A 17,336-nucleotide genomic window follows, 5' to 3' on the forward strand; every position below is an offset into this window, starting at 1 on the left:
TACATTTTTTTTCCTACAAGCAGTATTATCAAATATACCTAAAAATTAGATTTATCAGTCAAACTAATTTGTGATCTGCTTGATTAGAAAACAGATCTTTGTGAAATGGAATTTCAGAGCCACACTAGAAAAAATTGTATTATCTAACAAAAAAAACCCCTAAATCAAAAGAGACAAGATATCGTTTCAAGTACAAATGAACTTTGCTACAGTCGTAGCTTTGAAAAGATTAATTCTTCCTTTGAACAACTTTAAAATGAGAAGGACAAACTTTTCAAAATATATTTTCATGAAAACTCATGGAAGTGTTTTAGGAACATAAATGTTATACACGTGTAAAATCACACTTTAGAAGAGATAAGATATATCAGTAGGATTACTTTTTGTACTACAACTTTCTAACTAAACTTTCTATTAGTGCCTGTTTTATAGAGGGAGATACTAGGACTCAGGAACTAGAATAAAAACTACCATCAACTTCTTAGCTCATGTTGTCATGAAAATGTTTCAGAAAACTACAAAAGCTACTCGTGGAGGCACTGGTGAGAACAGACTATGTTTTTCACATGAAGCCATTCTACCTTGTAGCAGCTGGAGGGCCAGTCCTAAGGGCTTAAATTTCAAAGCAGTTTACTGGGGCCAATTTGCCCTTTCAGTTGGAATGCCTTTTGTTCCGTTCCAGGGAACGCTGGAGAAGACACATTTTCGAGCCCCTGAACATGTTAAGCTACATGGGCCCTTCTCTTAAAGATTTCTCTTTTTGTGTGACTGATAGGTCAAAAGGCACAGATAAACAGAAAGTGAATTTAAATTCTCAAATGGCATAATCTTTTTTATACTGAGTAGTAATAGGTCATGTTTGGCTAAACATACTTCTAATTAAACTTTGTGCTCATCAAGTCCACTTTTATGGCTTTAATGTGACGGGACTCAATTACTGTTCCAGGCCCAAGTTTTTGTCAACTCATAGTGTTAGAAATTACCAAAATTCTCATATAAAGGAACAGAGATAAAAACTACTGCTCCTACTAGGCGAAGCCTGGATTGATTTCTTGATATTTTAGCTCTAATCAATTTCTCTTGCTCAAGAAAAAAAACAAAAACAAAACCAAATCAGTCTCTAAAGTGGTAAGGTAAATAGGAATGGAAGATGAGCAGCTATTAAAAGGAACTGCAATTTTGTAGGAGGATTTGAGACTGCCAGCCCCCAAAGCATTATTCAGATGGCTTGAACACAGGTGCTGTTGCTGGCTAGAAGTTGGAGCAGAAAGAAGGGTCTGGTATCTTTGGTTTCACGCGAGACCTTGGTCTCAATCTCAGCTTTGTGGAAATGGCAATTCCTATTAGAACACACCCTAATCAAAACACCAGGATGATTGGGCACTGGCCCCTGAAAATCAAAATTTGGAACAATGTGTCATCCCTTTATTGCACACCCATAACCTCAGGCTGGAAACATCGTGAAGATACAAAAGGAATAAGAAGTGCAATTCATAGTGTATTTGTCTGGAAGATAATGACGGCTTTAAAATTTAGGATTTTCTGAATTGTGTCTAAATGACCATCGTGTTCTTGAACTATTAGAAGCAGCATACAGTGCCATGAGCTCCTCTCTGTAAGATGACAAGAGAAGGAGCTTTTCTAGCACTCTCCCTACACATGAATAAAGACTCAAATAGAGGCTATAATGCACTAATTTTTAGCAGGAGGGATTCCTAGGAATCCAAGGGGGAGGAATTGGGCCCCATGACCATGTGCAGGAAATGGATGAGAAGACTTAAATCAAACTAGTTTATTGTTCTCCGTTGGTGGTCTTTGTAACTAAGATGCCATGTCACTGCTGGATAAAATCCATATTACTCTTATGCTCTGTGCCTGTTCATCACCCAACTGTATTTGAAGGCTCAAGATTCTTACAAAAGACAAAGTGAATATTATGTGACTACTCTAATAATAAAATTACTGTGAAACCAAGTCCTCAAGGGGAAATGGACATACTGTTTCTACTAGAAAAGCCACACACTAAAATGCATCATGTCATACAAACATGTCATTAGGAGTGAACGTTGTAAGCCAGATTAATTTCATGAACCAGATAGATATTCCAGGGTAATCTTTAGCATATGTTGCATTAAATCAATCTTGGTAGTCTGTTCCTTCAACACTGTTTGGTTTGAGGTTTAAAAACATGGGAAGTACCATGCATTAGAAAGCAGGCCAGTTAAAGACTAATGAAACAATAATAGTTATTATAACCATTATGTTAGTTTTATGCCCAATTCCCTCTGAGGGGAAGAGAGTGTGTGTAGCCTCTAACAACCAGGGGTCACACCCTGGGAATGTATACAAATGGTATTTCCCAGTGGGCAGCTGGAGCACTCTTGTCCTTGAGGAGTCTAGAGGACTGTGTTAGAACAGGCAGTGCTCTCAAACCTTTAGATCAAGAAGGGGTATTAGACATTGTAGGTAAGAAGGAAATATGTAAACAGTAAAATATATAAGGCTGCTGTTCTTAGAGATTTCTATCCTCTACAAGCTGGTATCTAATAACTTACTACACTTCCTCTGCGTGCATGCTCACGTGAAGAGGCACTGGACTGGACTGCTTCTGATATACACCCAGCAGCATTACATCCAAAGAGTTTTAGGAACAAGGTTAAAAGGCACTGATGGTGGTAACTGTGGAAGACTCTGGATTTAGCTCCTCTCTAACTGGGGACTGTACCAGTTGAATTACTAACAGTCCATGCTGTGTCCCATGCATTATATTCATATAATCCCAGGAGCTTAATAGGCCCTTCTAATTCACAAATGTCTAAATAATCTCCAGAGTTTGTTGGCAAGGCTTCAGAAGAAAGTAGTGGACTATATGCCACAAGCAAAATAAACTACAATTCACTCGAAAATCTACGGATGAATGTGTCATTAAAAAAAAAATCCTGTCATTATAATCTGGGTAAATTTTGTCTTTCTTAAATATTTCTTAAAAAATGATATTGGGTATTTAAGGGCAAAAGAAAAAAAAACAAGAAACAACGATCACTCTACCAAGTCAAACACAAGCCATCTGAAACCATGGCAAGCATCTTCCATTTTTGAAATGCAGAGGACAGAACCAGGGGCAAAAGGGGCAAAGTGACTCCAGGGGGCTCCCTTCTGAGGGTTCTGAGCTTACATCTCACACCACATGCATTTTGTTGCTCTAGGGGCAGGTCAGGACATTGACTGACTTCCAGGAAGACACATTATAACGTGAAACTCAGAAGTGGGGCCATGATCTGAACTGAAAAAGCAGCTAGCTTCCTAAGACATCAACGCCATTTATGAAAAGATTGCTTTGCCTTGCACTTTTTTACCAAGAAAACTTGAAAAATGTGATGTCCATGTGTTAGTGCTTGAACCCCATTCTTACGGCATTAGTATTGCTTATAGTCATTTTCTACAGAATCATGTGTGTAATCTCAAACATGTGTCAGGCTATGTGTTCCCTATTTACCAATTATTTAATTAGCTCTGTTTGTTCTTTGAGATACAGGCAATGTAATATTTCTTTATTTCCTGCATTTCAGAATGAGTGAGTATATGCCAAATATTTTCAAAAGTCTACAGATGTATCCTATTAATCCATACTGTTTGTCAGGGAAGTATCACTAACATCAGAAGAGAAATCTTCTCTTCTTGTTATACAGACATGCTGCCTTCCCTGACTTCTACCACACTCTGAAAATCCATCCAAGGCCTAGGAAAATTAAAGTGTGAAGAAACATGAGCCATTTGACAGCATGCAATACTAAGGCTTATTATCATATTTAAATTTTCCTCTGTATTTTAATATAAGAAATTGGAGGACATATTATTTTAAGAAAGAACATTCTAGAATGTTCTCCCTTAACATAATCCTTAAGTAATAACTGCATTTATGTAAGTTAATAAAGGTCTGTTCCTCCAAAAAGCTGAATTACCATGTCTACTTATTTCCTGAAAAGATTATAAAGCTTTCTCACATTCTGCTAATAGATTTTGACAAGTATACCCATGATTACAGAATAATTTATGTAATAAAGTTATTCTTAAAAACCTTTTTCTGGGTTCCAGAAATCTCATGTTTTTCTCTGTATAATTAAAGCTCTTTTATCATTGCCTAGACCTTCCTTCCACTTAAACAGGGCCCTGTGGTCTATGTACCAAGTTCACGCCCTCTTTAGTATAGAGGTGGGTCCGTCAGGATGCAGTAGTCACCTACTGCTCCACGCTGTCCAGACCAGATGAAGAAGGAGAGCAGACATTCCTTTTCATCCACAGGCTAATGATGAGTCAACCATCTTAAGTAAAGCAAATCTCATTCCCACTGAGACTTGTGGCCATGCTGACCACAGCTCATGGAAAATGATTATTCCATCTCATAACATCTCTTTCTTCCCAAGTTGCGGTGCCTCTCTCCCAGAAAGGCTGTTTTGTCAATCAATCAACAAAATTTTTTTTCAGACAGTGCCTGAGTATGTTTTCCTCAACTCAAGCTTTTGCTCCACCTTTATACCTTCCTAAAAAAGAAAATTACTCAAACCACAAGTAGACAGGAAATCTGCCGTGTAAGAGGATGAATGACCGGTCATCCTTCTTTATAACTAGACCTCATGACTATAGAGAGGGGCTTTCCATTTGTCAAACCACATTGAAGTGAAATATGCTTTCCTCACTCTTTCAGTTCTGCACTTCTTTCTTTCTTCTTGTTTTTCGAATCTGCCAAAACTGCATTGATAGCTAACCCAACTTCCCCATGTGACCTCTGTCCATAGCTCTCCAAGGTCAAACTGATGCAACACACTTGTAGAAGCTTTGTTATGAAAAGCTACAAAAATGGAAACTCTTATAAATTTGTTTCTTAGTGAGACATGATAGCGAAGGGCTGCTAGGTGGTTAGTCTCAAGTGTGAAATACATTATTGAATAAGCAGGGAGTGTATTATTTAGGCAGAATTATATCTGCAACATTTCAAAGTACATCTCTTCCCTTTCATCAAAAACACTCCCACATAAGTGATTCACACCACTTTCCCAAGTCCTATGGACTCTCTGAAGAAAATGAAAAACTGCAAAGAGCTAAGGGGAATAAACGGCAGGATTATTCTGCCACACATTCTTCTCTCGAAAATGAACAGTTTATGTTCTCATCAGCGACCCACTAGAAGTGATCTTGAGGCCAAGCAGGGTGTGAGTGTGAGCTAGTACCAGAGCAGTGGCAACCAGGGAAGTCTGAGGTTTTAGGAGACCCTGAAGCACCAGGCTGGCCTGCTCCTCGGAATGGCGGAGTCGTTGAGTTGTTGAAGGTGCATCTGGAAAGGGGTGGCTGCCTCTTCCCCAGCCTGGGACTCTTTCCTCCAGGGACAGCTGGACACCTGCCTAGCTCCTCCCTCCAGGGGACAGCGCCGGTGGAGGAATCCTTTGTCCAGAGAGACAATCACAATGGACATCAGGAAAAACCAGGGATGAAGGCTGAGTTCTTTTGGCAGCAGCGTTCTGCTTGGCCTCAACTTCTTAGTAAATCTGCTTGAGAGAAAGCAGTACATGCCTTCTGGCCCACTGATGCCCAGGTGTCTCCTCTCCAGTAAGGGAGCAAACGCTTCTTTTCCTCTGAAGGACTCCATGATGCCACATTCTCTAGGAGGTGAAGCCTTATTAATAATCTCCTGTGAATTTCATAGGAGCTAGTGTTCAGATGTCATGGGTAAGAGCCTAGCACGGTGACTAGGGCTTGGGAAGTGGTCAATAACTACTATTAGGAGCTAACCTGCCCTCTATCTCATTAGTCTTCGGCGGTTTGTCTTATAAACATTCATTTTGCTCACCGTTTGGGAATGTGAGAAGCAAGGTAGTTTGGATCTACTGAAAGCCTTGTTCAATCTAATACCTCACAATGAACAAAGTAGCCAAATTTCAGTTTCTTATGACAAAAAAAAAGTGATTATAGACAAGCCAATGCCTATTTCTGTTTGGTTCATGTATTTTCATTCAGTTACGTGACAGATATTCATTGCCTGATTGCCGTTTGATGACGAGGAGAAAAAAGAGGTCCTATATTACTAAGCCGTGACATTGACTGTCGGCGTCAGAATCGACATTTCCATGACTCACCCATTATACTGTCTGTCCCGTTGGCAGGAGGCGTACAGGAAGAGGTGCTGTAATGGTTTGTGCCACTACGATGGAAAGTGGACATCGGAGGAAGACTGGAATTGATGTCTGCTGAGGAGTGTGATGGATAGCTCTATAGCAGGAAGCAGAAAAAAGAGACCATATTCAACCATAAAATACTTAATGGGTTAGCTTTCTAATACTTCTTTCAGAACTCTTCATTTTGCAGGAGATAGCTCTTAGAATTTCAAAATATCCAAGAGTATATTTGACAGCTTTCATTTTTCAAAGAATAAAATGCAAAGACACATAGTTATTTGGGTTTGCATCGAATGTAGAAGAATACAATGGCAATACAGGACAGTGAGAAATGATTATAGTCTCTGAATCTAAAAATTACTGCTTAAAAGTATCTCTGAGATTTCAGCAATGTAAAAGACTGTTTCTACTATTAATTTTTTTTGTATGAACTACTGATCAAGTAAGAAAGATTCCATGGTACAATGAATAAAACAATATCATGACCCATGGGGTTGACATTACACTTCATCCTGAACTTCTCGACACTAAATGGTGAAAACAGTCAGCCTCAAATCCTCTTCCTGCAAAACTGGATCACCTTCCTGAATTCTAGCAAGAACAAAATGGTAAATGAAAAAATTTTAAAAGTACCAATGATTAAATACCTTTATAAATATCAGTATATAAAACAAATCAATGACTCTATTGAATTAAATTGGAATGAACAAACTGAGAAGGACTGATTTGATTTGAGTTCTTTCTTTCCATGTCCTCCTCATTAGCAATCTACCAGATAGCTGACTATGAAAAAGGCATATCTTTACAGAATCATTTGTTTTAAGTTTGGCTTTAAGTTAAATTATTATCCTAATTGTCCAATAAGCTGCTTTTCTTGGGGCATATCACAGAGCCTGTAAAGAAGCAAATTTGTTGCTACTGATCGATCTGCTGGGGAATGAGCAGATCACTAACAGGGACATGGTTGTTTACAAAAATACATCAAGCTATTTCCTTTTTCAAGATAAAAAAGTACCCTGGCAAGTCACTCTCATAGGTATCTGAATGTGTTACAGACCTGTAAAGGAAAACTATTTTGGGTACAATACACTTTTTTTCTTATATGTAATATATTAATCAGCTATGGATTTTTATTACATCATTAGTAGAGATTCTATTAAAATTAGAGATTGAATATGATGCTGAAAGTCAGGGGTGCTTAAAGCCCAGGCATTTATTCATAGGAGTAAAACCCTGGTGTCTTGGTACTTCTGTATTAATTTTGTGAGGCTCATCTTGGGTTCTAGCTCTTCCTTTAGCATTCCTTCTAACTTCCAACTCTTGCATGATCTCTTTTCTCTGAATCCCTAATGCACTCACAGTCTGCGCTGTGCCATTTAACAATTATATGCTGCCTTTCATTGCTTTCTGTTTCAAGTGCATTCCCACCTATACTGTGAACTTCTTAAGAGGAGGGAATAGAGCTTATACCTGTGCATCCGATAGCTCATGGCTGAGTGCTGACCACATAATTACCTTATACACTCAATGAACATATGGTTATCGGTTGGCATTTAATAAATAGTGGACTGAAATACTACTCATTTGAGAGAGAACTAAACAGTCTAGAAAATGAACCTATGTTAGATCTGCCAATGACATGGTGGGTGCCCTTGAAAATATTATCTCTACATACATATTAACTCTACATAAAATAGTCCAACTGAAAGGTCAACTTCAGTGAAAAGGTTGAGATGATACCTTCACCTTTCCAAGTTCCCAAGAAAATCTTTTAAACTTTTTTTTAAAAAAAATTTTTTTTTTCAACGTTTATTTATTTTTGGGACAGAGAGAGACAGAGCATGAACGGGGGAGGGGCAGAGAGAGAGGGAGACACAGAATCGGAAACAGGCTCCAGGCTCCGAGCCATCAGCCCAGAGCCCGACGCGGGGCTCGAACTCACGGACCGCGAGATCGTGACCTGGCTGAAGTCGGACGCTTAACCGACTGCGCCACCCAGGCGCCCCTAAACTTTTTAATTTTATGGAACTCTTTGCTTGACCCCAAAATTCCTTAGGCCACCTGTTAAGCTCATTTCTACTTGCTGCTTACAAAATACCCCAAGTAGTCCATGAAATTTTCTCTGAATAACAATACAATGGGCCCGTTCCACAGTACATCTAACCCAAAAGACTGGGGAAGTCACAGAACATAAACTTACAACAACTATCTCTGCTCGAGAGCTAAATACTGTAATAAAGTAGAGAAAAAGAAAATGAACATAGAAGGAGGAAACTGAAAGAAAGAGGTGGTTTGCCTTCATTTCCACACGTGGTATTCCATGCTGAATTTCTGAAGAATAGAGAAGCTTTACAAATCAGTCCCAGATATGCAAAAATGAAAACAGTGGAAAAGAATTTTGAAAAATATTTAAATGAGTATATAATCACAGGGTGAAGCAGGAAGAAGATTATCACATCAGGGAAAATTTCTACACACTTTTAACCTGGCGTAAAATCGGCACTAATTCAAGATTTAACAGACAGAGGGTTAATCCTGTGTTTAGAGAATGACAGAAAAAGTCCCACCCCATAGGTTTTAATGGGGAAACCAACGCAATCCACGTAGAGTATTTAGGGCCCATCGATGACAGGTGCCCTCAACCTCTCTTACTCCAGCTATTGATGCCGTCTGCCCTGCTTGCTATGCGTGGAAAGGGGAGACTGAAAAAGAGCTACGGCTTTACATGCCTACTATTTAATTATGTTTACTTATGATACCCAATTAATTATAGCATATTTGGAGCCTTCTGACAAAGTACTGAAAATATTTCTATTAGTGATGTTTTTAGCAACTTATGGGGTGACAATTCAAAGATTAGAAAATAAGTGGTGGCACATACAAAGAATAAAATCCTGCTTTGGGCTAAGGCAAGGTTTCACAATGTTGGCACCATTAATCTTTTGTGCCAGACAATTCTTTGTTGTGGGAGGCTCTCCTATGCATTGTAGTATGTTTCCCAGCATCCCTGGCTTCTATCTGCTAGATTTCCTGTATCACCTACTCCCCAGTCATAATATCCATGAACATCTTCGGACACTTCCAAATGTTCCCTGAAGGGGTCAAATCACACCTGGTTGAGAATCACTGGGGTAAGGGTTTATGTTACAAAAAATAAAAGAACTTGTCTTTTATAATACACTTCCAGGCTCCTAGCACTATTTCACTCTGTGGCGCAAAGACCGTGCCTAAACCATGCCAGACAGAGGACTCTATTCTATTTCTAAACAGAACTCGGTCAAGTCATTCCAAACTTAAATCTGCAACAACCCATTCCAAAGCTTAACCACAAACTCCATTCTTCTGAGTGATTCTGTATGTACCTCTGTGACATAGTAGAGATTAGCTGTGGGGTTGCATTGTAGAGGCTTAAACCATAAAGGGGATTGGAAGAATCAAGCTTGGGGTCTTGACAGTTACGACCGAAATGTGTGGAGTTTAGGCTCTACACATCCTATTACAGCATGGTATAAAGAGATGAAGACAGTAACATTTCTAAAGTGTTGTATCTTTACAGACAATACGAGTTTGGCCCAATTATGCCCCCAAATCTCTTCTTTTCCTCACACAATGCCTTTGTGCTGCATGAGACTGGCCAAAGCTACAGGCAAAAATTGTGAGGAATTACCATTATTTTCAAGTGAAAAGTCACTAAGTGCCTACTGCATACTCACATTTTTCTTAATCAGTGTCAGATTTCTGAAAGGCATTTCAATGAGAGATTTTCAAATGGTTGAATACTGAAATTACAATGATTACTAGATATAATAATCCAACAGTTTCCCTACCAGTGAGAAAATTCATTAGGATACATTACCAGAGACCTAATTCATTTACCATTAAAAAAAAAACAAAACCTTATATCTCTAAGAACTGCTAAATAATCATGTTTAAGAATGAAAACTCTGGGTTCTATGACAGATAAATGACATTACAAAGATAGCATCTGATACAACCTGTTGGTCTACTCCTTCAAATAATCTTTCTTCCTGGGTTGATAATATTGTTTTGGTTTTAAGGTTTCCAACAAATTTTTTTTCTAAAAGGAATGTAGTTGGTTTCCTTTTTAAAATTACACTTTTTATGCATTTGAGCATTTTTTAAAGATACCTCCGCCCATGCAGTGAATTCGGGATAAAATCAAACCACCTACATCAAAATTCTACAGCATGACAGTAAAAGAAGAAAAGAAAGAAAGAAAGAAAGAAAGAAAGAAAGAAAAGGAAAGAAGGAAGGAAAATATCAAATGGACAACTCTTAGAAGAACTGACATTCCATGTTATGTTAGTTAATACTGCCAAATCTTTCATTTGTAATCAAAATTTTCCTTGCTCACAGGACACATGAAGTTTTGGTCATGAGTTCCTTAGAGAAGTGGAAAATGATGATGGGAAATAAGGATGTTGGCCAAGAAGAAATTCTAGTATAGTAATAGTTGATATTTCTCTAAGTGTTTGTTCTAATACCTGAAAGGAGGGGAGAGAAGATGAAATTTGCAAATTATTTGCTATTTACTGAAGATGTGCTAAAATTTGAGACAGTTTGATTTACAGATGATATAAACTTGGCAGATGATATCAAAAGGCCAATTCCATCTCCATCATGTGCCTCTCCTCAACAGATAGGCTAACTGACCACAGTGTCTCTATCACTAGGACTAACTAAAGAGGTATTTTCAAAGATATCAGAAACTGTAACTTCTGGAATGTTTTTATGTTGTCAGAATAGTATAGAAGTCACCTTTTCTATATCTCTAATGGTTAAGCAAAAGAGAGGACAGACCACAGAAATCTAGAAAGTACTATTTCTTATAGCAGAACAGAGAAAGACACATGAATCTGGTGTTAGGAGAAGAGAAAGGGGCAATTTCAAGACAAAGAGTAGTGACACAGGTGCCAGGAAGGATCACTGGATAGGCCACATCCTTTTTGTATCTGTAGGATTACAGCTTCATACATTTTTAAAGCTATATTATTGCCCAAGGGGCTCAGTCCCCACCTTAATTGCATCTCAAACCTAACTCATGATCTAGAAGCAGTCTTTCCTCCACATAATGATAGACTTAAGTTCATGAGTGGATTCTGGGCTGTGGGAGTTTTTGAAGCTAGAAAAGATCAGATGATCAGATGAACGCTGCTTCCTTCCAGATAAAGCGCCACATTAGGATGGATGAGTGTAGGCAATGGGTGGAGTGGCCACTCCGGTAATGAAAACAAGGTAACATTCTACAGATCAGCACTTTTCAACTGAGTAAGGCAAGGGAACATCAGGGGGAGGTTGGGGAGTATGGAGTTATAGCTAAGCTACTGAACATTGGGAATCCGATCTATACGGAAACCCCATGGTTGCTGTTTCTAGTGGACTGTATGGGAAACAGGAACTCTTTCCTCTGGGTGTGGCACCAAGGGTCAAAGCTGTCACCAGGGACAGAAGCCGGAAAGAGGAAGTGGAAAAGCCCATGGGAGATACAGGTCACCTACTCTCAGTCTACTGACTGTCACCCTGCCCCCTGCAGTATATTCTTCAAAACTACAGACAGCAAATAAAAAAAATAAATAAGTCAAAGGATCCACCATAGCTGAAATTCTGCAACTCAAATGCACTGTGTCTTGATGTGCCAAAGGAGCCTAACACTGTCGTCAAGAAAGCACAGAATAAGACACAATGAACAGAAGAACAATAGCAAAGAGAATCCAGAAAGGGCTTACAAAGGTGTTCTGATTTAGGTAGGTCTTTGATCACAGACACAATATAAGAATGATGGGTGTATACCACTTTTACTTTCATTTACAGAGTCCTTGTGTGCACGCATGGAAAGACAGAGGATGAGATTTCAGAAAATAGCTGTGTTGTGTCCAGAATCATGTAAATCTGCCCTTACCAAACGTTCGTGTGGATGCAGGCTACAGTAGCTGCTAGACTGTGGAATATGAGAAGAATTGCCCAACATTCCTCCGTAGCCAGGCTGATTCATCCCACTGGAGGAGCTCCAAGGGTCACTGCTGTGATGGCCATCTGTAAAAGACAAAGAACACCATGACTTTTCTGAGGCATTCAGCCTTGCCTCACAGAATAGGGTTTTTTCATATACTTGAAAATGGCTGCCTGTTGTGTACCCGTCTTTGTGCTGTTTCACTGATTACATCAGAAGACAGTCAGCCTCGTTTTTTCCCAAGTGGTTCTATATCGCCAAACAAATGTAAATATTTACCATAGGCAGTGTTCTTAGTAAAAATTCAGCTATAAAAGAACAACGCAATACATTTCTATGTAGAATTATGTCAAGTCTGCAAGGTAAACAATACTAAAGAAAACGTTTCTTAGAAGTCCCCTGACCTCTTTTTCTACAAATACTAAAAGTGAAATGTGCCTAAATTTCATGGTAAAAATAAAATTCTTGACACATTACAGACTTGGTAAGTTCACAAGTTTTAAAAGCATACAAAGAAATAAGTAATAATGAAAAAGAACATCTCAGACTTAAGAGATCAGATTTCTTTCTCGTAACATACATAGAATTAATGTTGAAATTGCATTGTGACTTAAAGGGAGCAGGATTCTCAGATACATAGTTCTGAAATTTCTTTTGGCACATAGTTCTATAGCTATCTTAAGCTTCAGTAGCCATTGAAAGGGTACACACCTATCATAAGTTAAATATTATGCTACAGACAATTTTGAGAGGTTCTGGATTTTATAAAACCGTAAGTTAAAAAGAGGTTTAAAATGATACGGTCATTATATGAAGTACCTTTCAACATTAAGTTAATTTTTTGTTAACACCATATTAAAAACACTTTTATAGATTCTTTTTCTTTTCTGGGTCTACTGGCCTAGAGGTTATTACTAGAGGTCACTAATGTTTGGCTGGGTTTCTCAGATGAAGGTGGTCGGTGGGGGTTGGGGGGGTGGAAATCTATGTGGTTGCTGAATTCAAAGTTTCCCTTCTTCTAATAGTTTAACTAAAATTATTGAACATCAGCTGAATGTGGGACCATCAGCTAGGTCACAGCATGGCCTGTTCTGCCTCCTTGAAAATAAGATTATTTTAACATCTGTATGTGTTGTCTAATAAAAACCTTTTGCAAATTTAAGCAATACATGAGTTAAATCTGCCACCATACACCACAAAGCTCTCTTTCACTGAGATTTTAAATGCAGAAATTAGAATTCCAAAAACTGGAATAGTTTAAGGACAGGGAGGGATGATCAATAGACTTCTTAAAAAAAAAATCATGTCTGTGATTTTAACAACTCAGGAGTTTTAATTAGAGGGTGGAAGTTCAAGCGAAAAATGAGAGGTCACATAGTAGTGAGTTTGAGATATGCTCCTGCCAGTCTCTAAATATCTTTCACCTGCACTGTATGTCTCTTTAAGCTCTGAATCCTCAGGGCACCATATGCCCCCCTCACTGCAGGAACCGGATGGGATACTGTTTCTGCGATGATAATGTGAAAACACCAGGACTTTCAAAAAGTTATTATTCATGTACTGAAGACTTAGCCTTCAGACAGTGGAAGTTTAGATGTCACCTTAAATTCAAATATGAAGTTAAGGCCCTAACATTTCAAATAGATGGCATCTATGACAAATAAATTGAGAATGTGTATCACTGAACGAGAGTCTCCTGAAACATTCTGACAACATGATGCAGTATACGGAAATACATTTAGGATTTGTTAACACACAACACTCTGCTTAGTGCAGTCTTATAAAAATACGTACTTTACATAAATTATGCTTTTCACAGTAAATTAATATTTATCACATCCCATGATCTGGCATAATGTTGTTTGGAAAGAATAGAATTAGATGTGTGCAAATTAATTGTGCTCATCATAAATGTCAACTTTTTTTTTTTTTTTTGCTTTCTTGGGCATTCATATGCAGAAAAGCCAAGTTTGTTCCCTGTATTTTGCGTGGTCTGCTACCCAGAAGAGCCTGCTGTTTTAATCTATCTGACCTCCCATGCGGTGTGCAGTTTATGCAAGCACCTTCCTGAAGGCAGACAGAAGATATCTATCCTGCCAATTTTCTCGGTGAAAAACTGCTTTGAGTGATGAATCACTACAAGCACCAGTGCTATGGTTTCTCCGGTGGGTCATAAAAGAGGGGAGCTGATGCCTAAGTGGCTGCTTGTTTACAGCAAACGGGGATAAGGCTTTTGTCATGGCAGAGGACACACTGAAGTGACATACCTTGTGTCCCTTGGTGAGTTACACCTAGGACAGGTCACAAAGATAAAGGACCCTTCTGAACACGAGCTCTATTATGTGTGGAACAAATTCTCTCCAATCCTAAGAGACCCATTCAATTCAATTTCATAGATTTTCCATGGAATTCCACATGTGAACTCACAACCTAAAACAAGCTAACACTCTGAAGGACAAGAAAATAAAGCCCTTTTAATCAGAATGATTTTGAGTGTGTCCACTGTAAGCTAAGTGAGACACTTAGCTGCCCCCCCTTGGTCTCACTACTCCAAGGGCGCTCCCCTTCCCATGATATGGCCCTTCCCAGACTAGCATGGAAAGGAAATCCCATGGCACTTTGCCAAGGCACACTCAAAAAAGGTTTTTACACCCAGGCAGGAAGAGTTAAAAGTTCTGCATACAGGTACAAGAGTTCTTGGCAAACTCCATGTCTGAATTTCAGAGTATTAACTTGGCAACAAGATCATCACATTTTGACAAGTGTCACAGGCTTACTGGGGACAAAGCCTTAGGTGCATCTCTGGACAGTCTATTCTTACAGGCAGGTGCTGTCACTCTAACCACCTCGGTCTTTTCCAAGCAGCAGTGGCAAGAGTATAAGCTCAGGGGGCACACATCCACGTACAGTTCATTCAATAAACTGCACAACTGAAAGTAAATATACTTTATCTACTGTGAAACTGTAATTTTCTAAAACTGTCTGGGAAAAAAGCTGGGTCTTTTACCCAAAATCAATTTGCATGTTGGGATGGAGCTTTCACTGTGTAATGAAATCATACTCCAGTCTTCAGATAGGTTTGCTTCACCTTAAATGGGACTCTTGTTCTTACCTGTAAATTAATAAGTGGCTGAAATTTTTATATGAAGTTATACATAAGGACAATTTGTTCCCAGCTGGCTACATCCAGGATGCTCAAAATACACACTGAACCAAAACACTTCCAAAAATACACATACGTTCTTCTTGGGGGAGTGAAGACGCTGAAATGATCCGTCAGGAAGACCATCCCCGTCAAAGCATCAGTTCTAAGTGAAGCCAAACAGTTTTATCTAAACTCATCATTGCTCAAGGGGATTTAACTTAAAAAAATAAGTCTTAGTAGAGTTTTAATTAATTGATTCATTTTTAACGAATTCAATTCCTAAGAAGAGCATGGCCTTCAATATTCTCTGCTTGCCTAGTATTCCATTTTCTTGAGGATCCGTTCAGCAGTCTTTTGCCCCATGCATGACCTGAGAAGACCTGGGGAGATTCTGCCCAGTGGATTTCCCCGCAGAAGAGGCAGCATCTTACCCTGCATGAAGAAGGAGCTAGGGAAAGTGCTGGCTGCTGGTTTCGAGGAAGGGTAGCCTGGCGAGTCCCTATTGTAGTCGGCAGTGCTTGCTGATGGAGCATAGACCTGAGGAAGGAGAGACAATTTAGTTTTCCTTGCTGCATTGAACAAAGCACCTCAAGGTCCATTACTTGAGAAGAAGCAGGCACTAAATGCTAAATTTCTATCATGTCCATCCCAGATCTGTCAAACCCTAGAACACTACCCCTTCCAGAATACAGAAAAACCATCACCACCACCACCACCAACAAATGCTGAGTATATTTGTGTGACTGGAAAACCGGGGGGCGGGAGGGGTGGATATTTTCCAGTCGTAGGCAAGAATACCGCGAACTATGTCTTGTTAAATGTATTATATAATGCCCACAGGGCTGTCCTGTCCAAGCATCCTTTTTTTTTGTTTTTAAACATAGTCAGCCTCTGAGCACATGAAAGGTGAAAACAGAAGGGCATGCGTCAAGCCTCTCCCTTTTACTTGAACTTTGAATTAAAATTTTTACTTCTGAGAGAAAGAGACAGAGACCCAGAAAACGAATACACTATCCAGACCACAGAAAGTGACAAATACATCTTGGAATATTAAATTCCCATAGTGTCAGCTTTTTGCAGAGCTGCATGAAAAAAGACCATTAAAAGCCCAGATCTACATAGACCACCAACAATCAGCATGTACACAGGAAGAGGGGGGAGCACTCCTTTATAGCTCTTATTATATTTGTGTGTGCAATAAACTTAAAAAAAGTGTGCCAAAATCCTAATTTACCGAACATTCGTTTACTAATACTCATGAGAGTTGGAGAACCAGTCCTTTATAAAAATAGCCTGTGTATTTTCTTGTTTAGGTTTCCTTTAAAGAAGAGAGCATAGTGGAAAAGCATAAATTCATAAGGTATAGTTTAACTTTAATTGGTTCCCCCCTTGCCTTTTCTGCTAAATATAATTTTTTTAAATCCCTATTTTCTTTTGCTCCAAAAGTTCCTCTCTCCAGATGGTCGGAGAGACTGAAACACTGTCATCCTCTTGATGAAAATGGATACCTTCCTGCCTCCATTTTGAAGCAGGCAGAGGCTCACAAAATTGGCAGAGAGCCTGCACTGATATTCACAGGTCACAGCAAAAGAAAGAGAAATTCACCAATAAAAAGGCAACTGCAGAGTTACCAAAAAATACTCCCATTTTTTTACAGTGCACATCGAATAAACACCCTAAGAAAAATTATATAATTGCTCTCAGAACACCATGAATCACAAACTAAGCATTAATACAAGGTTTAGGATTTCACAAAGGATAGGTCCGCAGAGACAGATGTGGCAAAATATGCATACACATACATACATCAAATAAATGCTACATATGCCCCCCAGTGCCCTTGAAAATTGGGAGGTCCTGGAGATGGGACAAAACAAAAACAAACCAGAAAAACCTAGGCACGCTTTAGGAAACAAGGAATTTTCCTAAGTCATAGAGGGATATAAGCCCCATATTACATGGGCTATACTTCACTTTATTTTTTAGTTCTCCTCACATTTTAAATATATAAATGTCTATTTCCTTCTATTTCCACAGAGCTTACAAAAAG

General features: G+C 38.9%; 1 protein-coding gene across 50 annotated transcripts in view; it reads right to left on the reverse strand.

The window, feature by feature from the left end:
* TCF4 (transcription factor 4) overlaps positions 1-17,336 on the reverse strand; it is a 350,526-nt gene that overhangs the window by 34,560 nt on the left and 298,630 nt on the right. For all 50 annotated transcript variants that reach the window (XM_043558923.1, XM_043558914.1, XM_043558924.1 and 47 more), the window contains 3 exons: positions 15,718-15,823; positions 12,091-12,224; positions 6,132-6,264 (listed from right to left, as the gene is read on the reverse strand). In XM_043558923.1, the coding sequence (XP_043414858.1) occupies positions 6,132-6,264; positions 12,091-12,224; positions 15,718-15,823 (373 nt within the window). The remainder of the gene's footprint in view (positions 1-6,131; positions 6,265-12,090; positions 12,225-15,717; positions 15,824-17,336) is intronic.

The sequence above is a fragment of the Prionailurus bengalensis genome, chromosome D3, assembly GCF_016509475.1.
Source record: "Prionailurus bengalensis isolate Pbe53 chromosome D3, Fcat_Pben_1.1_paternal_pri, whole genome shotgun sequence".
NCBI classification, from domain to species: Eukaryota; Metazoa; Chordata; class Mammalia; order Carnivora; family Felidae; genus Prionailurus; species Prionailurus bengalensis.